The sequence below is a fragment of the Megachile rotundata genome, chromosome 16 (genome assembly GCF_050947335.1).
Source record: "Megachile rotundata isolate GNS110a chromosome 16, iyMegRotu1, whole genome shotgun sequence".
Lineage (NCBI taxonomy): Eukaryota > Metazoa > Arthropoda > Insecta > Hymenoptera > Megachilidae > Megachile > Megachile rotundata.
The window spans coordinates 10,036,611-10,058,861 of record NC_134998.1 but is presented as its reverse complement, the minus strand read 5'-3'; the positions used below and the strand labels follow the sequence as shown (position 1 = coordinate 10,058,861).

General features: G+C 43.1%; 4 protein-coding genes across 8 annotated transcripts; 1 reads left to right on the top strand and 3 right to left on the bottom strand.

Moving 5' to 3' along the window:
- Positions 1–1,445: 1,445 nt before the first annotated feature.
- Positions 1,446–6,565, bottom strand: LOC143266043 (uncharacterized). Its single transcript, XM_076541406.1, has 3 exons — positions 6,219–6,565; positions 4,859–5,014; positions 1,446–1,782 (listed from the first exon to the last, which is right to left on the bottom strand). Exons 1-3 carry the CDS (start codon positions 6,231–6,233, stop codon positions 1,483–1,485), a joined length of 471 nt encoding a protein of 156 aa, XP_076397521.1. The 5' UTR covers positions 6,234–6,565; the 3' UTR covers positions 1,446–1,482.
- Positions 6,566–9,648: 3,083 nt separating this feature from the next.
- LOC100881963 (uncharacterized) lies at positions 9,649–21,935 on the top strand. Of its 4 annotated transcripts, none has more exons than XM_076541518.1 (8): positions 9,649–9,933; positions 10,067–10,395; positions 16,832–16,908; positions 17,075–17,275; positions 17,996–18,204; positions 19,752–19,892; positions 20,125–20,170; positions 21,327–21,935. In XM_076541518.1, the coding sequence occupies exons 2-8, from the start codon at positions 10,391–10,393 to the stop codon at positions 21,431–21,433; spliced, it is 786 nt and encodes a 261-aa protein (XP_076397633.1). In that variant the 5' UTR covers positions 9,649–9,933; positions 10,067–10,390; the 3' UTR covers positions 21,434–21,935. The 4 variants fall into 4 exon arrangements, 3 of the variants coding, with proteins under 3 accessions (XP_076397633.1, XP_076397632.1, XP_076397634.1); XM_076541519.1 differs by having other exon boundaries at positions 9,928–9,984; XM_076541517.1 differs by lacking the exon at positions 10,067–10,395 and having other exon boundaries at positions 9,650–9,933; positions 21,327–21,934.
- LOC143266062 (uncharacterized) lies at positions 10,557–11,927 on the bottom strand. 2 transcript variants are annotated; one of them, XM_076541516.1, is made up of 3 exons: positions 11,648–11,927; positions 10,867–11,611; positions 10,557–10,640 (listed from the first exon to the last, which is right to left on the bottom strand). In XM_076541516.1, exons 1-3 carry the CDS (start codon positions 11,893–11,895, stop codon positions 10,635–10,637), a joined length of 999 nt encoding a protein of 332 aa, XP_076397631.1. In that variant the 5' UTR covers positions 11,896–11,927; the 3' UTR covers positions 10,557–10,634. The 2 variants fall into 2 exon arrangements, with proteins under 2 accessions (XP_076397631.1, XP_076397630.1); XM_076541515.1 differs by having other exon boundaries at positions 10,867–11,927.
- LOC143266061 (uncharacterized) lies at positions 14,343–16,317 on the bottom strand. Its single transcript, XM_076541514.1, has 2 exons — positions 16,122–16,317; positions 14,343–15,826 (listed from the first exon to the last, which is right to left on the bottom strand). The coding sequence occupies exons 1-2, from the start codon at positions 16,268–16,270 to the stop codon at positions 14,632–14,634; spliced, it is 1,344 nt and encodes a 447-aa protein (XP_076397629.1). The 5' UTR covers positions 16,271–16,317; the 3' UTR covers positions 14,343–14,631.
- Positions 21,936–22,251: the final 316 nt, after the last annotated feature.

The window sequence follows — 22,251 nt, the reverse complement described above, 5'->3', positions numbered from 1 at the left end:
TAGTAAAATAATAAAATCGCAAAAAATAAAAATAGCACAATAGTATAATGATAAAGCAACCTAATAAATGAGCTTCGAAAAATAACCGTGTATTAAGTTCCATAAAAAAATCCTCTAGATCTTTGTGGAATTCGCTAATTAACCTAATTTACGATGACTGAAAGTAAAGCTTGACATTTCCATTATAATTTAATTAATTATCGCTCAATTTCAATATTAATACCCAATTAAGCCAGCTTCCATCGATCCTGTCCATCATCCACTTCCTTTCGCCAACAAAAATTACAACCTTCAAAAAAATGGAGCAAAACTCTCAACGCTGTAAAAACAACAACCAAACAGAAACTAGTAAAAACTTTGCTAAAAGAAGTTAACAATTTTTAATTAATATCTGAACGAAGAATCGACGGTTTTTAATTGAAAATTCACGAGGAAAATTAATTATCGTTCGCGACGTTCCTCGGGGCTGTGAATACCATTGAAGAAGACCACCGGCGTGAATTTTTGCAATGGCGGAACATTGTGAGGCGACTTCGACCAACAATCCGGAAACGATCTTAAAAGCATGGTATTCGATTTCCTTTCGAAAGCGGACAGGAAAGAAGTGCATTCAATTTTATTGTTATCGAAATTCGATGATCGTTCGACGTTCAATATTGATGGTCACCTTTCGAAAACTTCCACGAAAACGTGTCGGTGATAATCGTTTAAAAAAATTCTTATTCAAATGGTAGTTTTAGGGGAGCAGTTTTCAAGTGCTGACGTTACAAGATTTTCGCGTTTTTTAATATACTCCAAACATCTACATTCTCACACCTCGAAATTCTCACATTGTCTAATTCTCACATTGTCCAATTCTCACATTGTCTACTTCGCACATAGTTAAATTCTCACCCCTCAAATTAGCAAGTTTCCAAATTCTCAAATGCACAAATTCTCACAGACTTAAATTTTAACCCCCCCCCCAAATTCTCACACCCCCAAATTCTCTCATCTCCAAATTCTCACACCCCCAAATTCTCAAACCCCCAAATTCTCACATCTCCAAATTCTCACATCCCTAAATTCTCACACCCCCATATTCTCACACCCCCAAATTCTCACATCTCCAAATTCTCACACCCCCAAATTCTCACACCCCCAAATTCTCACAGCCCCCAAATTCTCACACCCCCAAATTCTCACACCCCCAAATTCTCACAGCCCCCAAATTCTCACATCTCCAAATTCTCACACCCCCAAATTCTCACACCCCTAAGTTCTCACACCCCCAAATTCTCACCCTCTCAAATTCTCACACCCCCAAATTCTCACACCCCTAAATTCTCACACTCCCAAATTCTCACCCTCTCAAACTCTCACATCCCTAAATTCTCACACCCCCAAATCCCTACCTTCCCAAAACATCCAACTCCCCAAATCCTGCCCAAAAAAAAACACAGAAATTATTAAAAAACAGATATATTTGCAGTGAAGTACATTTCAAGCAGATTCGGCTACCGGTTCCTCAGCATTTTCCTCCGTTGGCTCGATCGTGATCTCCTCAGCCGTTGCAGTAGTAGCCATTTCCGGGTCTTCGGAAACTTCCTCGGTTTCGATGGGGTAAATAACATCCGCTAACGGTTGCGTTTCCTCTACGAGTCCTGGTATCGCGCTTCGGCTGTATCGGATTTCCGGTGCTTCCAGGTTGATCAAGTCCAACGGCGATAGATCGGTTTGGTCGTAGTAGCACATCTTGTTATACGCACGAGACGCGAACTGTACAGTCAGATTTACCGACAACTGCGAACAAGGAGGTTCTCAACATTAACTGGCCACGGCCTTCCTGGCCCTGTCTCTTACTTCACTTGTTTGGTTGGTAATCGAGTCCTTCTGAAGACAGGTCCTTCTCTGTTTAATTCTAAATGAACCTTTCAAAATCTTGTAATATGAAAATGATATTTTGATATTATGATGTTTATGGTAATATTAAAATGATTATGGGCTTGAGAATAATTAATTTTTATGAGCTTTTATGGTAAACTATTTATGGTATATTTTTACTACTGTGATAATAAACCTAGAGTTACCACGCGTGGTAACTCCACGCGCCCTAATTCCACGCGCCGTTGTTCCACGCGTTGAAATTCCAAGCGTAGTAACTCCACGCGCCGTAATTCCAAGCGCCGTAATTCCACGCGTTGGAATTCCAAGCGTAGTAATTCCACGCGCCGTAATTCCACGCGCCGTAATTCCACGCGCCGTAATTCCAAGCGCCGTAATTCCACGCGTTGGAATTCCAAGCGTAGTAATTCCACGCGCCGTAATTCCACGCACCGTAATTCCACGCGCCGTAATTCCACGCGCCGTAATTCCACGCGTTGGAATTCCAAGCGTAGTAATTCCACGCGCCGTAATTCCACGCGCCGTAATTCCACGCGCCGTAATTCCACGCGTTGGAATTCCAAGCGTAGTAATTCCACGCGATGGAATTCCAAGCGTGGTACCTCTACGCACCGTAATTCCACGCATTGGAATTCCAAGCGTAGTGACTCCACGCGCTGGAATTCCACGCGTGATAACTTCACGCGCCGCAATTCCACGCGCCGTAATTCCACGCGTTGGAATTCCAAGCGTAGTAGTTCCACGCGCCGTAATTCCACGCGTTGGAATTCCAAGCGTAGTAACTCCACGCGCTGAAATTCAAAGCGTGGTAATTCCACCCTGGAACTGAAAGTGTCTTGCAAAATATGGAGTACCCTAAGTGACTCTCATGCTCTTCGTTCACAAGTCCCTGACCATAAGGACCACGTACGAAAATTTCACTTCCATGGCTATAATATTATGTCCCATATGAAAAATTAGCTAATGCAAAATTATTATGAAAATTTATTAAGAAAAATGCTGAACAAACTACTTTAGGGACTAATGATTCTAAAATGGCGTCCAGACCTACTGTTTCCCAGAAACCTACGGGTCTCCAGACTATAAAGCTTAATCTAGAATTTGAATAAACCTAATGTACAGTGAGAGTAGATCTCTTTGACCTACATATCGAAGCGTGATCAAACCCGCTAAAGGAAAAGTGACACAATGGATATAGCTGTGGATACAGTTTTATAGGTTATGGCAACGGTTATGGTACAAGTTATAGGTTATAAAAATACAGGTTTACGGTTATAGTTTAGACTTTAATCCGGTGAACTATAAAGCAGAATGTAAACGGATGCGAAGATGTCTTTCAAGAAAACTGTCGGGAAGAAAGGAAATCAGGGGATATAAATTGTCGGAATTGAGTAACTGATCAGTAGCCAATGAGTTCTACATAGTCGTAAGTTTACGGAGAGATTGCTATCAGGAAATATGACTCGGTATAAGAAATTCTATGGTTCCGCGAGAATTTCGCAGGGAGAATGTGAGAATGGCGGATCTAATTTACGCCGAGTGACTTTTACTAGGACGCTAGATTACGACACTGTGTAATAACCTAACATTTTAGTGGGATTCAGTGCTTGTGACAGTTGCCATTTTCTCGAGTACTGCGACACGCAGAAATGTTCAACGAGGTAGATTAATTAATCCTGATATCCTTAATCATATATCTCGAACGGAGGATCATATTCTATGTGGGAGGAATTTTACTTGATTCTGAAACATTGCTCTTCTATTATATTGGATAATATTATCTTATTACACATATTCATGCGGTGATATTGTGTATTGTATTAGAGACAGAAATGTGTAGTTTGCTTTAGGGTTTGTTTGTATAAATTGTTAGAACTTTTACCCTACCATTCGATTTTAAATACACCATGCGCTATAGTTCTACGCGCTGGAATTCCACGCGTGATAACTCCAAGCGCCATAATTCCACGCGTAGGAATTCCAAGCGTGGTACCTCCACGCGTCGTAATCCCACGCGTTGGAATTCCACGCGCCATAATTCCACGCGTTGGAATTCCACGCGCTGGAATTCCAAGTGTGGTAACTCCACGCGCTGGAATTCCAAGTGTGGTAACTCCACGCGCTGGTATTCCAAGCGTGGTACCTCCACGCGCTGGTATTCCAAGCGTGGTACCTCCACGCGCTGGTATTCCAAGCGTGGTAATTCCACGCGCTGGTATTCCAAGCGTGGTACCTCCACGCGCTGATATTCCAAGCGTGGTAATTCCACGCGCTGGTATTCCAAGCGTGGTACCTCCACGCGCTGGTATTCCAAGCGTGGTACCTCCACGCGCTGGTATTCCAAGCGTGGTAATTCCACGCGCTGGTATTCCAAGCGTGGTACCTCCACGCGCTGATATTCCAAGCGTGGTAATTCCACGCGCTGGTATTCCAAGCGTGGTAATTCCACGCGCTGGTATTCCAAGCATGGTACCTCCACGCGCTGATATTCCAAGCGTGGTAATTCCACGCGCTGGTATTCCAAGCGTGGTAATTCCACGCGCTGGTATTCCAAGCGTGGTAATTCCACGCGCTGGTATTCCAAGCGTGGTACCTCCACGCGCTGGTATTCCAAGCGTGGTACCTCCACGCGCTGGTATTCCAAGCGCCGTAATTCCACGCGCTGGAATTCCAAGCGTGGTACCTCCACGCGCTGGTGTTCCAAGCGTGGTAACTCCAAGCGCCGTAATTCCACGCGCTGGAATTCCAAGCGTGGTACCTCCACGCGCCGTAATTCCACGCGTTGGAATTCCAAGCGTGGTAACTCCACGCGTCGTAGTTCCACGCGCCTTAATTCCATGCATGGAAACTTCACGCGCTGTAATTCCACGCGCTGCAATTCCACGCACCGTAACTCCTCGTTGTCTATTTAATGATCTTGTAAAAGAAGGTTTGAAGGACTTGTCTTTGAGAAGAATAGTACTATGACACTCACCATAGCAATCTTGCAAGACTGACGCAGCATGAAGGTGGTCATGGGGCTAACAAAATGTACGATGGTGATCTCCATCATTTGCGACACGGCGGCGACCGAGAATAAAATCGCGGTCAACCCCAGGAATATCGCCAGCTGGAATAGATTCGTTACCACCTGAAATATTGAACGTCATTTAACCTCAAAAAGCGTTTCGAGTGATCCCGGAAACGTGACGTCGTACGATGACGCGACTGCTCCTGAATATTTATCGCCATCCGAGATCAATCCGAGGAGCCATATTTCGTTCTTACGATGGATTATCGACCGCGATATTTTATTTCTCCTGCCCTCATCCCAGAAAAAAATCAACCAAGAAAGACTCTGTTCGCGCTCGATAAGACAAGAATAACAGATGTTAATTAAAGGCAAATATTTAGAGATCAGATAGGAAATCCTCTTCGTTTCGGAATATGAATTTGATGAGTGTTATCTCGGGTAATTAATATTACTAGGGTTCCTATAATTACGTTTCTTGAGGTCTGTAGGGTTTTCTATATAATACTGGGACTTAAATAGAAACATCCCTAGAATCTCCAGGTACCAAACATAATAATGTCTAAACACGATAATCTTTTTAGTCTCTAGGAGTTATAGGACATTTAGGAATGCTATAGGAACCTGAAACTCCCTAGGGTCCCAAAGTCTGCAGGGCTCCCAATGTTCCTAAAATTCCTAGGTTTCGAATAGAAACTTCCCTAGAATCTCCAGGTACCAAACATAATAATAACTAAACACAATAATCTTTTTAGTCCCTAGAAGTTATAGGACATTTAGAAATGCAATTGAAACTTGAAACTCCCTAGGGTCCCAACGCAACTTTCCTCAAACCATAAGTTCCCACATGAAATTCTAGGCTGTCCAAAATCCTTAAACCAGTGCAAAATTTCCTAAAGCTCCTAATATTTATAACATTAAATTTCCTCAATTCTAACAGTCAGCTCCTAAGATCACCGAACATAACCTCACTTTTCAACCCCCACTCTATCCATGAGTTACTCGTAGTGTCACTGCCATGTTAAAAGTGCAAGGACAAAGTAACGAATAAAATCGAGCAAAATAAAAGACAATACCGAAGGAATGTGATGGTAATAAGAGAAACGAAAGTACGCGCAGGCTGACAGTATCCGAACGTCGATCGATCGTTCTCGACGCAATCTTTCGCTCTACTTCGCGCAAATTGTTTCTCTTCCATAACCTACATAAGGAAAAAAAAGAAAGGGAAAACGAAGGAATAAAAACAGAAGGGAGCGATTCCAATTCGGTCGCGGGCACATCGCGAACAAGGGATCGAAGAAAAGTCGCGAGAAGAATAGCTCACGTAGATGATCGGCATTGCCGGTTCAGTTGCGTCGTGTGCGGGTCGAGTATCACCGGGGAGCCATCGATATCCGATTCATTTCACAGGATCGAGCCACGATGGACGGAAACACGGTGCATTCTTCTTCCGTTCGCCGTCTCCGGGCAAATAAGGTGTCCTGGGTGTCGCGCGTCGAGTGGCTGCGCGTCAACGGAACAGGAAATTTCTATTCCCACGATCTTTGCACGTTCGACAACGTCTCGAACGTAACAACGAACATTCGCTGTTTGGTTTCTGCCTTCAGACCGGTTTGTTCGACTGCCACGAGGTTAACCGCCACCTTTTCAACCTTCGAGTGTTTGCACACCCAGGGCGGACCGAAAGTTTACCTTCGTAACGAACGGAATACGATATTTCGCTGGACCAAAGGACACTTAACCTACGCTCCAATCGGGTCAAGCCGATCGTTTTTCAAATTTTCAAAGTTAATCGAAAAGCATAATTTTTTGAAAGGTGTTTCAATCCTAACCTTACCTAATAGTCTGTGAGCTTGATTTCTGTACTGCTTTATTGATCATTTTAATTTGTACGTGATGTAAAAATGAGTAAATATGGGACGAGTAAAATCGACTTGTTGGATTTCTGTGGAACTTTTTGTAGAATTTTTGCTGCACGATGGATTATTAATTAACTATTGTGGCTTCATTCCAAGCGTGGTAATTCCACGCACTGGTATTCCAAGCGTGGTAATTCCACGCGCTGGTATTCCAAGCGTGATACTTCCACGCGCTGGAATTCCAAGCGTGGTAATTCCATGCGTGGTAACTCCAAGTGCTGTAATTCCACGCGCTGGAATTCCAAGCGTAGTAACTCCACGTGCTGGTATTCCATGCGTGGTACCTCCACGCGCTGGTATTCCATGCGTGGTACCTCCAAGCGCCGTAATTCCACGCGCTGGAATTCCAAGCGTGGTAATTCCATGCGTGGTAACTCCAAGCGCTGTAATTCCACGCGCTGGAATTCCAAGCGTAGTAACTCCACGTGCTGGTATTCCATGCGTGGTACCTCCACGCGCTGGTATTCCATGCGTGGTAACTCCAAGCGCTGTAATTCCACGCGCTGGAATTCCAAGCGTGGTAATTCCAAGCGTGGTAACCCCACGCGCTGGTATTCCAAGCGTGGTAACTCCAAGCGCCGTAATTCCACGCGCTGGAATTCCAAGCGTAGGAACTCCACGTGCTGGTATTCCATGCGTGGTACCTCCACGCGCTGGTATTCCAAGCGTGGTAACTCCAAGCGCCGTAATTCCACGCGCTGGTATTCCAAGCGTGGTACCTCCAAGCGCCGTAATTCCACGCGCTGGAATTCCAAGCGTAGGAACTCCACGTGCTGGTATTCCATGCGTGGTACCTCCACGCGCTGGTATTCCATGCGTGGTAACTCCAAGCGCTGTAATTCCATGCGTGGTAACTCCAAGCGCTGTAATTCCACGCGCTGGAATTCCAAGCGTGGTAATTCCAAGCGTGGTAACTCCAAGCGCCGTAATTCCACGCGCTGGAATTCCAAGCGTGGTAATTCCACGCACTGGTATTCCAAGCGTGGTAACTCCAAGCGCCTAATGGCGCTAATTATCGCGTGCAACTATAGTCGACTCATAAGCATCGATTTCTCTTACTACTTTGATTCTTCTTATTGACTAAATTATGTAATTGACTATAAATATCTCAAGTATTTAAATAAAAGAGTACCATTAGCATGAGACATTCTTTTCTTTATTAATAATATTTTGTATAGATTATTACAGTAAAAACGTGTACATAACGAGGTTATAAAATAAGTAACTCTTTATGAAAAAGCTTTCCAAATTACTGAAATCCCAGGTCCTCCACAACGCAAATTTATTCAGAATTTCACAGTTTCTCTGGCAGAGGTCACTCCATTAATCTCATAATTCCCCGAATTACAGCAATATTATCCGGAATTATTCGCCTGATCCGAAATTCCGGTTCTTCATAATTTAATGAGTGAATGGAAATAAATTTCCAGCGCTTCTAATGATGACCTAACCTGATTTAACCTGTTCGTTTCATCGCGGATCACCGACATTCCGAATATTTAAATGTGGCAAATATTTTGTGAAGTGCGAAAAGTAGAAAACCTCCGGAATTATGCGTCCATTTACATTTATATTGTTCCTTTAGCGGGTAATTACCGGGCGAAATAAACTCGGCCACGTAGTCCCGGCATTCACAAAGGTTCCCACGGAATTGTAGCTTTTCTTCTCTTGATTATTATTCATGACCCTGACGAATAAGCTACCTCCATTACCTTAGACCCGTCTGAAAAATTAAATTTTCACGTTTCATCGTTCTGCATCAGTTTCGCTGAGCCGACTTCAAATATTTATTTGCACTTGCTATTGTTTAATAACGTCCTTCTTTTAATCATTTTCCTTCTTTCATTGACTGTACACTTGATTATTATGCAAAAATAACTTAGCTGAAGGTGTTTGTTCGTTTCAGGTGCTGCTGTTAGGTTAGGTTATATTATGTGTATATTAGGTTAGGTTTGTATGTACTCATCTTGGGTTAGGTTAAGTACATTTTAGGTTAGGTAAGATTATGTATATTCATATTAGGTTAGATAAGATTAGACATATTCATTTTGGGTTAGGTTCGATTAAGTACATTCATTTTAGGTTAGGTAAGATTAAGCTTATTCGTGTCAGGTTAGGTAAGATTAAGTATATTCATTCCAAGTTAGACAAGATTAGATATATTCATTTTGGGTTAGGTTAGATTAAGTACATTCATTTTAGGTTAGGTAAGATTAAGTATATTCATTCTAGGTTAGACAAGATTAGATATATTCATATAAGGTTAGGTAAGATTAAGTACATTCATTTTAGGTTAGGTAAGATTAAGTATATTCATTCTAGGTTAGACAAGATTAGATATATTCATATAAGGTTAGGTAAGATTAAGCATATTCATGTCAGGTTAGATAAGATCAAGTATATTCATGTCAGGTTAGGTATGATTAAGTATATTCATTCCAGGTTAGATAAGATTAGATATATTCATATAAGGTTAGGTAAGATTAAGCATATTCATGTCAGGTTAGATAAAATGAAGTATATTTATGTCAGGTTAGGTATGATTAAATATATTCATGTCAGGTTGCATAAAATATATTAACATTGAGTTAGGTTAGATTAAGTCTACTCGAGTCAGGTTAAATAAGATCAAGTGTATTCATGTTAGGTTAGGTAGGATTAAATATATTCATGTCTGGTTAGGTTAGACATATGCATATAAGGTTAGGTGAAATTTACATACAGTTACGTTCGAGTTAAAGTTGTGCAATTATACCAGCTTGGCAGAGCGATGAAATCGTAAAGTCGTTAGCTATATTCAAGCACGACGATTTAAACGACGAAACTATACGAACGTGCGGAACTTCCAGAGTTCTAGAAGTCAATATAACCATGACAAAAGACGGTGTTTGCGAGTAATTCGATATACGAGGCTCTATACATCGGCAGCGTTAATCGGACGCGTTCGCGTCGCTGACAGAAATACGCTCGGTGCCGTGTCGTAACCTTCCGATCCCGATGAACGTTTAAATTGCTCGGTTGATCGCTCGTAAACCCTGAAAAGCGAAGCTTCCCGGCTGCGCACGGATTTTATTCATCGTGCAAACAAGTCGGAACTATGGGCGTGCAAAACTCAAAGAGGTAATACGTAAGCTTTGCCCGAAAACTACCAACTAAAGCACAAATAGCAAGGTCATAAAATACGCAGTTAAATCATTTTCCTATATTTCGTCAAAAAGCTGATACAGCTTGTCCCAATTATACCGTTCCACAGTTTCTCTTAGGTTAGGTCGTTTATCATAACCTTTTGAAGCGTCTTCGTTATCGAAGATACGAAAACATGTCACAAGAACAAATGACACGAGAGATTACATATGTTAACAAGAATTCCACAAACAAGATCGCGGTTATTATTCAGCGTCTAAACCGTGGGTATGAGCGTGCGCGCCATCGATCCTAACGACAGCCATTTAACGAGCCCTTTCGAAGGAATCCATTTCGTCAGACGTGTCATGATAAATCGCGTCCGATTCACCGATCGTTTCAAACACTCGTCAGCTACCGTAAATGGACTCTTCGCCTGTCAGCCAGCCGAATTATGACGTACGTTTGCCTACATGATAGATTAACCGACTCGAAAGCCTTTAAATCCACCTTCGCTCGACTTTTAAGTGAATTGGAAAACGTTCTCAAATTGAAATATCGCGTAAACGGATTTAACCAGAACGGAAACTTAACCTAATTGGGTATTAAGGTACTCATGGTTGTTTCACAATAATTTTATTGGCGTTTATGAATGCAACGAAACATTATCTTGACGTCCTGCCTCCGGAATCGATAGGTTATTCCTGTAACAATAGAAGAATTTTTAGTATGACATTTGGCACATGCATGGCTGAGGTCTTTTGTTATTCTTAGATACCCCCATTCTTATGGCAGTTCCTTTATCACGGAAGACGTAAATCTACCCCTGAGACAAATCGTACCCTCCCTGAACCCTTCATTTACTCATCCACATTAGACAACCCTCGGATAGCATCCCAACTTCTTAAATTTCCCAAAGTAGAGACCCACCTTCTTCTTGTTATCAGCCTGCCTCGGCACGAGAGTGTGCATGCCCATCATCTTGCTCCTCTGCAGAGCCATGAGGTGCATGGGTTCAACGGCCATGGCGCTGGGCTTGCAGTCGCACTGCGTAAGCAGAGCGTGGTGAGAGTGATGACAGTGCGGGACCTTGACCATGGTGGCCACGTTCTCGTACTCGGGCACCGCGACGACGGGTTTGGGTACAACGACCATCTGCTCCTTGCAGACACTAGTTACAGGGTACACGTTCATGTCCATGTGGTGTACGGACGGCATGACAATCCTCTCCGGTTTCTTAGGAGCCTGAGTGGTGTGCGGTACCGGGGCTGGCGTGGGTTCTGGTTTCTCTTCGATCTCGACCTCCTTCACGTGGGTGACGGCGGGCTGCACGATGTTGATGTTGGGCTGCTGGTACGCCTGGGGTGGTTGGATGATCTGCAGGGTGTGAATGGGGTGGACGGGCTGGGGAATCACGACCGCCGACGGAGGAGCTGGTTGAGATTGGGTCTGGATCACGCTGAGGGTCTGGACGGGCTGCTGGGCGGATGGGATGCTGTAGGCTTGCAGTGGCTGTTGTCCCGCGGCGATGTTGAACGTGTGCACTCCATGTTGACCCGATGGGATGTTGTACGTCTGCACTCCTGACCCTTCACCGATGCTCACCGTCTGCGCTGCTTGTTGCCCTCCGATGCTGAAGGTCTGCGCTGCCTGCTGCCCTGAAGGGACGCTGAAGGTCTGCGACACCTGCTGTCCTGAAGGGACGCTGAAGGTCTGCACTTGTCCGTTCTGCGGTACCAGGTTCATGGTCTGAACCGGTCCGAGAGTATGAGCGCCCTTGTCCTTGATCTCCATGCAGAGAGTGGACTTCTTCGCTCGCTCCTTGTCATCGCCGAGTTCCTCCACCTTCAGGTCCTTCGCAGGCTCGTCGTACACCGACTTCCTCTCGATCTTCGCTGGAATGGCACTCGCCAACGCCAGACCGAGCGCAAAGAGGGCGAAGCAGGCTTTAGGATTCATTGTTCGATGCTGAACTGACGATTCGACTCGTCGGACTGGTATTTAAAGGTCCTGGCGGACGTGCTCGGTGTCGCAACTCTGCACGCATCCACAACACGAGACTGCTGACCACGCCGAATTCCGGAAATTATTGGGTCACTTGTTGACACTGACGTTCCACGCAGCGGTGTTACGAGATCACGAGTTTTGTGGGTTAAGCAAAGTTGAGGAGTGGTTAAACGAAATAGATACTATTGAGTCTGGTTGAGCAGCAAGTTGAGCAAAGTTGCTGGAATAAATCTGTAGTAAAACTAGTATTATACTTCTGAAGCCTTAATGGAGTCCTTAAATTCTAGTACTTAACTAAAATCTCAAATTCGATAAGGTTATAAACAATAAGGCAATAGAGTTGAGGAAATATAAATATAAATTAAAAATATAAATTAAATCATAAAGTGCTACGAGAATATTCTGGTATTTCGATGTATTTCGAGCTGTTCGGTGCACGGATGCAGATAATTATTATATCTCTGGTTTGAACATCAAATAATTTGTATTGTTTTGAATTACAAAAGTGAATGATGCTTATACGGTACTTGGATTATATGTTTTAATTCCAAACAATAACGCACGCTGTAGGAAATTGTATAACAAACAATAATAGCGCTGGCATTTGCATGGCGATAATAAAATGTTGTAATTGAATACGGAATCAAGAGCACGCGGTCATGCTGCGCTCTTGTGTAATCAAATTGAAGCGAAAATATAGTTGCAAATTTTTTGCTCGTGTTGAAACCTTTGATCGGGTATGCGGGATATTTTTTCATATTCACAATTTCATTATTCTGTTAAAGAAATTAGCGGATTCGTATTCGTTGGGAATTTTATTTTGCTGTTGGGTTATACTGTTGATAATTGCTGTGTTGGTCTACTGGTTAGGTTGGGTTCATACTATTGAATTACAGTATTTTTGAGATATAGCAGTAGTCGATTTTATTGGATAATTAGTGGAATAGTTATTGGGATATTTTATGTTTTACCAGTGGAATATTTTATTATTGGCTCATTTCGAGATTGGGACGTTCCACCATTGGATCATTTCAACACTCTATCATTTCAGCATAGGGACATTTCACTATTGGAACTTTATACCATTTTGATATTTCACCAGTTGACCATTTTGAGGTTAGAACACTCCACCATTCGGTCATTCTAATATTCTAGCATTTCACTGATGGGACATTTAATCATTATAATATTCTACTATTGGTACCTTCCACCATTTTGATATTTCACCAATCGACCATTTTGAGGTTAGAACATTCCACCATTGGGTCATTCTAATATTCTAGCATTTCACTAATGGGACATTTAATCATCATAACATTCTACCATTAGAACCTTTCTCCATTTTGATATTTCACCAGTCGACCATTTTGAGGTTAGAACATTCCTCCATTCGGTCATTCTAATATTCTAGCATTTCACTAATGGGACATTTAATCATCATAACATTCTACCATTAGAACCTTTCTCCATTTTGATATTTCACCAGTCGACCATTTTGTGGTTAGAACATTCCACCATTCGGTCATTCTAATATTCTAGCACTTTACCATTGAAACAATTTATCATTTGATCATTCCAACATTAAAACATTTCTCAATTAACATTCCATCAACAAAACGCAGCAACAATTATTTCATCATCAGATCACTCCATCGTTAAATCTCCCTTTTCCCGCCATTTTGTTGTACCTCCCATAATCCTCACCCATAACCTCCATCTCTAATATTAATTCATCAAATCTATGCAAAACGTAGTCTAACAAAATCCATGGACTGGAAATAATTTCGAAATGAACAGTCACGTTAAACTGTTCCTCTACGCGACTTCTGAGCACAAAGCTCCGATTGTTTCCCCTCTACCGTTTTAATCTCCGGCACTTGCTTCCCTCGGGAAACAGCCGAGATTCTTCTTATCTCCGCTACTTCGATTGGATCCGCCGTATAACAGACGGTAGTACGTGCAGGATCATTTCAACCGCGAGAATACTTTTATCGAATACGATTTTCGACTATCGAATCGGATAAGGTGACTGTTGTTCCAAACCTTCTTTCTTTCTTCTCCGGTTCTTTTGGGAAAGAACACGTGCCATGATCGTCTGATGAAGGATTCTAGTTTATAGGTTAGGTTTATAGGGAATTCTTTTAACGCGGAAACTACCAAATGACCGCTCCACAAGTTTCTTGTTATAAGCTACACATATTGTTAAAGTACATTCCTTGAAATCGGCATTGATTTTTATCAAGATAAAGAATGTGTGCTAATTTATGTTTCGTCGTTTGTATATTTATTTTTAATTTCGAATCAAGTGTACATGATATGTCGATAGGTTTAGTGTTAATCTTACAATATATAGGAAGATATGTAGGGAGTTTGTAGAAATAATAACACAGAAATGAAACTATTTGTTATATAACCTTTAATTTTTTATTTCCCTCTTCCGAGGTTCTCCACACAGAGAAATTTTATAGGCCAGTCTTACATTAGTTTTATTGCACTAAATATATACAGCTTGGTGCTTCATTTTCTATAAGAAGCAGAAATCGCTGGTTTAAACACAGTCTTTCATTAATTACTTAAGCTAACACAAATTCCCAGCCTTCATAACAAAGGTACTAGAGAATTTCATTTCCACGAAATTACCAGCAGTTACCCGTCCACCGATAACACTCGAGGAGCGTCTTCCCAGGATTAAGGCACAATTACAGCCTTCGCATCCTCCACCCGTTCTGTAACTGCCTCAGCCATTTCCGGCGAACTAACCTCCGTAGGTTTCGCTAACCTGTTCCACGACACCTTAGACCTGCCTAATACTTCCACGTTAGTGTTTTCGTTAGCACCCCTCTTCCCCTTCATGTCCTCCTGGTCACCGGAATCGAACTGTCCATTATTCTGACGACCGCCATTACCCTGCCTCATCTCCTCCGCCATTTTGCCTCTCTGCTGACTTTCGTATTCCTCGATTCTTGCCTCTCTCTCTGCCTTTTCCCTCTTTACCTCCCATCCGTTATTGGAATCTTTTGCACTCTGCATTTTGTAGACACTTTCAGGCGTGAAATTATAGGAATCCTTAATTTGAGGTGGGTATACGTCTCGAGGCTGCTCTCTGGACAGGAACTCCTCCGGTGCAGGCGTCCTTATATTAATAACGGGTCTTCTAGGGTAGGTCTGTGACTGAACTGGACGTTCCATGTTGACAGAGTAGGGCTGTGACTGAACTGGACGTTCCATGTTGACAGAGTAGGGCTGTGGTTGAACTGGACGTTCCATGTGGATAGAGTAGGCCTCTGGTTGAACTGGACGTTCCATGTTGACAGAGTAAGGCTGTGGTTGAACTGGACGTTCCATGTGGACCTGTGAGTCCATCCTGTACCCCGCACCCTGTCCTGGGTAGCTCTGTGACTGAATCCGACGTCCCATGTGAACAGGGTACGGTTGTGGTTGAACCAGAGGACGTTCCACGAGAGGATAACTCTGTGATCGCACCTCATACGGTTTCCTAGGTTCCTCATAGACTGATCTGAATCCATCGTATCTGTCGTATCGACCGGAACCCAGATCCGTGTCGCGACTGATCTTGTTGTAGAAGCTAGGCTTCAAATAGCTGGGTCTGGGCATGGGTCGTGGATATTGGTAACGGGGCTGGTACTCGCGGGGTCCTTCTAAGCCGCGAACAGGGGCGGCCGGTGTAGGAGCCAGGTCAAAATTGACGTCTCCTTCGAGGGAGAAGGGATCCTCGCGTTTGCCGGGGCTTCGAAGCCTGAAAGGAGGGCCTCCTCGGCTTCTAAGGGCTCGCTCGTACGGGTACATGGGTGCGTCCAGTTGGAAATTGGACCAGGGGGCTTCCGGTTCCAGGGCACGGTACTCTCTGACGGGTTCCGAGTACCTGAAACATTTATAGTATTATTGGGTAGGTTAATAAAATTCTTTTGACTGGTGACAAATGGTAAATACAGGGTGTCTCAGTGGGAGTGTAGCTCTCTGAAATGGAAGGTTGTTGAAGTGATTCTGAACGAGATTTCCCTTTACAAAAATGGGGTTCGAAGCTTCAGAAGAGAAGAGGACCCCTTGATTTTTGAAATTGAGTCCAATGAAATTTTCAGAGAAAGTTAACCTTGCAAACTTGCAGGCCCAACCTTGCAAACTGAGTCGATCAGACCTCGCATTCTTAGGGCACTCACCAGGATACCAGGGCATCAGGGCGCTCTCTACGGCACGAGGGACAGGAAGCATGTCTGAGACTCCTGACTAGATCGTCTTGATAAATCCCTGGCGACCCAGACACCAGGATCGCGAACAAACACGGTAGAACGAGTACTCGCTCGAACATGCTGAGTATATTAAGGGCAGCACCGATCGTGGCCTCTTTATAAGCTAAATCACGTGTCTCTCTGTTGAGATGTTTTCGTTCCAGCTAACGGAAACGGAGTGGTTTCGCGTCACCTTGTTTTAACACTCTTCCGGAAATTAATGAACCTTGATCCACTTTCGGATCGAGTAGCAATAAGAGATGTATTGTTTGTTGCATTGTGCGGACGTCTGCTTTGGCCTTGAATTTGTTGCAACTGTGGTTACAAAATGGTTGCTATGCCATCGTTTATTTAGAATATTGAGTCTTGTTTGGTTTGCGTTTATTACTTCACTTGGTAGGAATTCTTTTTCTTTAAATACTTTTAACAACTTAACCTTACTAATTTACTTCTCCAACCTACTGTAGTCTACTTTTATTTTTTAGTTAATATACAGTTAATTTAACTTAACCTATCTTTTCACATTGAACACAATAACTAATATGATTGAAAGAAATGTTTAAGCAATACACACATCTATATGCCATCACTTATTTAGAATTTATAAAGTGACGAATGTAATTTAGTGTGATTTGTTGCAGGCAAGAAACAGATGACGACATAATATCGAAGAAATCATTGCAGGCTGTGAAACAGATCATCATTTTCCTGAAAGAACGTACGCGAAAGAAAGTATTATACATTTCGCGTAACCTCAAAATGGCGGGCTCGTCAAAATGGCGCTGTGACCTAATAACAAACTTCTAATAATATAAGGACTCGAGCAGACTTCTAATAATATAAGGACGAGTAATAAATTCCAATGGAAGTAACTTTCGTTTAAGATGCCAGAGAGGAGGGTTTATTCCGCCGAGCCGGTCGCCGCGATCTCCGAAGGCGAATACTGAATTCGTTGAAGAAAGGAGAGAGGCCACATTTGGACAACAACAACGACGCAGCCTTAGAATGTGCAGCAGCGTTACAGCTGTTCTTGAGTCGCTTGAAGAAACCCGTGATGCCTCAACACGTCCAGCAACTTCTCCTAGGTAATGCAACCGAATCGGAATTCCATTTTCCGAAGAGTCGTAATTGAGTAAGAAGTATTTCTTAACATCACGAAATAGGTTATGCAGGCGCAGTTTATCGCGTTGCATATCTCAATCGACGATATTGCAATTTTGAACGACCTCGTTTATAACCAACTCAAAATTCCATTGCAAGCATTATCTTTAATGAGATATAATTTTAGAGAAACGAGTTTTATTGATGAAAGTCTTGATAATTACCTGCGCTGGGGGGTCTGGGGCTTGCAAACGAAATTATTTGATCCAATATCGTAGCATATAAGGTAACATTCCCGAAGCAACACATCTCCAATATTAAACGCAATGATCCAACAGTAATCCATTGCACGTTTCCACTAAAATAATTCAACTGCATTCCCACAATACGAATCGATACAAAACGGCTACAGGTGCTCGAACATTAAATTGTTCCAATACGATCCACTCCGCTCGATGACCAAACCACTCGTCACATTCACATGCTCTTTTAACTATTCAGTTACATTTAATCATCGATCAGCAATATCCCGCAACAGTCCACGTGCCGGCGTGGTAATTACAGCTAGCTAGTTAGCCGACAGGTCCATAGCGGTGCCCCTGATCCTCGACCCGATCGTTAGCATAAATTTCAACGGTTTCTTTCCCTGCCATCAGCGAAATAAGGACGAGCGAGTGATTAAATGGTAATTTTGCATCGACCAGCCGACAATCCCGGGGTGACCGCCCACGTAATCGCGATGGACGCGCTTGGATTAATACGACAGGACGTCGGGGGTCGTCACGGGGAGCTTCTGGCCGGGCTTCTTGATTTACTGAGACACTTGACGCTTTCCGGGCCACCGTCCGAGAGATCGGAACTACGCGGCTCGCCGCTTCCGATTGCGCTGCTTCCGGTCTTCTTCACTCTGACGGTAAGACACAACTTGCTGGGTTACTTTGGCTAGTTTAGACCGCAGGAGGCTCCTTCACAAAGGGACGGCAGGGATTTGGGGACGTGGGTACGCGGGGATGTGGAGATTTGGGGATGAGGGCATTTGAGGACGTGGGAATTTCGGAGTGTAGGGATTTGGGGACGTGGGGATTTCGGGGTGTAGGGATTTGGGGACTTGGGGAATTGGGAACGTGGGGATTTGGGGACGTAGGAATTTGGGGACGTAGGAATTTGGGGACGTGAGGATTTGGGGACGTGGGGATTTGGGAACGTGAGGATTTGGGGACGTGGCGATTTCGGGACGTGGGAATTTGGGGACGTGGGAATTTGGGGGTGTAGGGATTTGGGAACGTGAGAATTTGGGGACGTGGGGATTTGGGGACGTGAGGATTTGGGGACGTGGGGATTTGGGAACGTGAGGATTTGGGGACGTGGCGATTTCGGGACGTGGGAATTTGGGGACGTGGGAATTTGGGGGTGTAGGGATTTGGGAACGTGAGAATTTGGGGACGTGGGGATTTGGGGACGTGGGGATTTGGGGACGTGGCGATTTCGGGACGTGGGGATTTGGGGAACGTGGGGATTTTGGGACGTGAGGATTTGGAGACGTGGGAATTTGGGAACGTGGGAATTTGGGGACGTGGGAATTTGGGGACGTGGGAATTTGGGGACGTGGGAATTTGGGGACGTGGGAATTTGGGGACGTGGGGATTCGGGGACGTGGCGATTTCGGGACGTGGAGATTTCGGGACGTGGGAATTTGGGGACGTGGCGATTTCGGGACATGGGAATTTGGGGACGTGGGAATTTGGGGACGTGGGAATTTGGGGACGTGGCGATTTCGGGACGTGGGGATTTCGGGACGTGGGAATTTGGGGACGTGGGGATTTGGGGACGTGGGGATTTCGGGACGTGGGAATTCGGGGACGTGGGGATTTGGGGACGTGGGGATTTGGGGACGTGGGAATTTAGGGCCGTGGGGATTTCGAGACGTGGGAATTTGGGGACGTGGGGATTTCGGAACGTGAGAATTTGGGGACGTAGGTATTTGCCAATGTGAGGATTTCGAAGCGTAGGTATCTAGAGTTGTGAAGATTTGGGGATGTAGTGACTTGGGGACGCAGCTACTTAGAAATATAAGGATTTGGACATGTAGGGATTTGAAGATGTGACGTAGTTACTGAAGGACATAGCTACTTGAAGATGTAGTTATTGAAGACATATGAATCTGAAGATATAGATGTTTGGATATGCAGCTATTTGAGGAACCAATCCAAATACCTACGTTCCTAAACCCAAGTCTGGGTATCCATTTGGGAATCCAAGTATGTGAAAACATAGACCTGTAAATATCTAAAAATGTTAAACCCTAAATGTTTATCTGGTCCTAAAGAATGCACTGATTTGAAAGGATAAGCATGACTGAAATGAAGTGCGCAGTGTCACGTTGAGCCAACAAGTGCAGTCGAACTTAAAGACAGACAGATTTCATTAGATCGTAAACCGGTCGATTACTTTCCATTACAGCCAGCTGACCTGGCCAAATGGAAGCAAGTAGCCGCCAGATTCAGCGAATTAATTACCGAAGCTCCTGAGCAACTGCAGCTGAATGAAAATCGATCGTATGACGTAGAATCAACGGGTGTAACCGACGGAAGTGAGGAGAACGTAAGAAACAGAAACGTCCTTATGGTCTAACGAAAAATATAAAAACTGGCTCAAATTACCCTGTGTAAAAAGCAAAGTCCTAGTCACGTCAAGTAATTATCCTTCGTCATCTTATTTTCAATAAAGAGAGAAAGAAACAATGGAATTCTTGATGTCGCTCGAAAATTTATCATCTTTTTTTTCTCGCTTTCTTTTACCCTGTCTCTATTGAATAAACCCGTTAATGGAACAGACGGCACCGGAAGATCTGGCATACCTTGCAAATCCGTATTACGCCAGTAAGTATGAGATTATCGAGATTTTTTTAATTTAACCGTTCACTTAATCCCTTTACTTATTTTTTATCAATTATTCGGCGGGATCTTCCCTGCTCTACAAATTCCTTATTCTCTAATTTCCCAACTCTTCAAATTTCCCGCTCTTTAATTTCCCAACTCTTCAAAATCCTCACTCTAATTTCCCAACTCTTCAAATTTTCCACTCTTTAATTTCTGAACTCTTCAAATTTCCCACTCTTTAATTTCCCAACTCTCCAAATTCCCAACTCTTCAAATTTCCAACTTTGCAAATTCCCCACTCTCTAATTTCCCATCTCCCCAAAGTCCCCACTCTCTAATTTCCCAACTCTCCAAATTCCCAACTCTTCAAATTTCCAACTTTGCAAATTCCCCACTCTCTAATTTCCCAACTCTCCAAATTCCCAACTCTTCAAATTTCCAACTCTTCAAATTTCCAACTTTGCAAATTCCCCACTCTCTAATTTCCCATCTCTCCAAAATCCCCACTCTCTAATTTCCCAACTCTTCAAATTTCCATCTCTCCAAGTTCCCCCCTCTCTAATTTCCCATCTCTCCAAATCCCCCACTCTCTAATTTCCCAACTCTCCAAAGTCCCCACTCTCTAATTTCCCAACTTCCCAAATTTCCAACTCTTCAAATTTCCAACTCTCCAAGTTCCCCACTCTCTAATTTCCCATCTCTCCAAAGTCCCCACTCTCTAATTTCCCACCTCTCCAAATTCCCCACTCTCTAATTTCCCATCTCTCCAAATTCCACACTCTCTAATTTCCCACCTCTCCAAATTCCCCACTCTCTAATCTCCCATCTCTCCAAAATCCCCACTCTCTAATTTCCCACCTCTCAAATTCCCCACCTCTCCAAATTCCCACTTTCCTAATTCCACTCTCCCCTTTCCACATCCCAAACTCCCAAACGTCCACATCCCCACTCCCACTACATGGCCATCTCCTAAACACCCTTCCTCACTCCTCCATTTTCTCCATCTCCACCATCTCACTCCACCATCTCCTCCTCGAATCCCCATCAATCACAACCTGAAACCAAAGGATTAAGCGACGGTTTTCCACGAGATAGAGGCAAAGTAGAAGGCTCGATTTTAATAACAAATTTGTAGAATTTCCTTTTACCGTTTCAGGCGAGGTTGGAGAGATAACTCGTATTCTTGCTGTGCCGTTGCACAGACTTCCAGCTGGCAGACTTCATCCAGCAATTTCCAATTCGAATCGATTGCCTCGGGATTAAAGAGCATTAATATAAATGCGATTCTTTCGCATGAATGCAACAGAACGACGCATAAATTATCTGTATCCATTACCGCGCCATTTTTTCCCGTCCTTCAATGGAAGGAGAAGAAAGAAGGCTCTTGTTGTTCGCTTTTATACTTGGCTATTATATTCGCATTGTTACCAGTAACTTGTATCAAATATATTTTACTCCTTTTTTATAAATGTTTTAATAAAAGAATGAAAAATGCCACTCTTATTATCATTGAAGCTCTTGTCTGATGTTTACGGAGTATTTGAAATATGTTACAGGTTTTTAATGGAGTGAAGGAGTAATATTGTGATGGAAGTAATTGATGCTCTCGAGTGTTTGAAGATAGTTAAGGGAATAATTATGTTAACAGTGCACTCAAAATTCATCGTATTTCGCACGCTTTGTATGAGAAAATTTGAGAGCCTTTAAGTAACGCCATGGAGATGGTTAATTGTGTTCGATTATTATGAAATACTATTATAGAATTTTATCTACCATTCTGTTTCGTGGAGGAATTAGATTTTATTGGGAGAAATATCTTTGTTCTGCAAAGATTCTGTTATTTTTATTTGCTGTCTCATTTATGTCATTGTATTATAAAAGATAATTATGTAGTAAACAATTATTATAAGGTAATTATAGTTACAAGCTAGGAACAGTAATTTTAGAATTTGTCTCCTGGCAGCGAAACTTAGGGACGCCATGAATCCAAGATGGCGGACCTAGTCTTGACACACTTGAGAATTTTTTCCGTTCCAAAAATCAAAGCAATATATTCTCTTGCTTTCTGTTTTAAATATTCT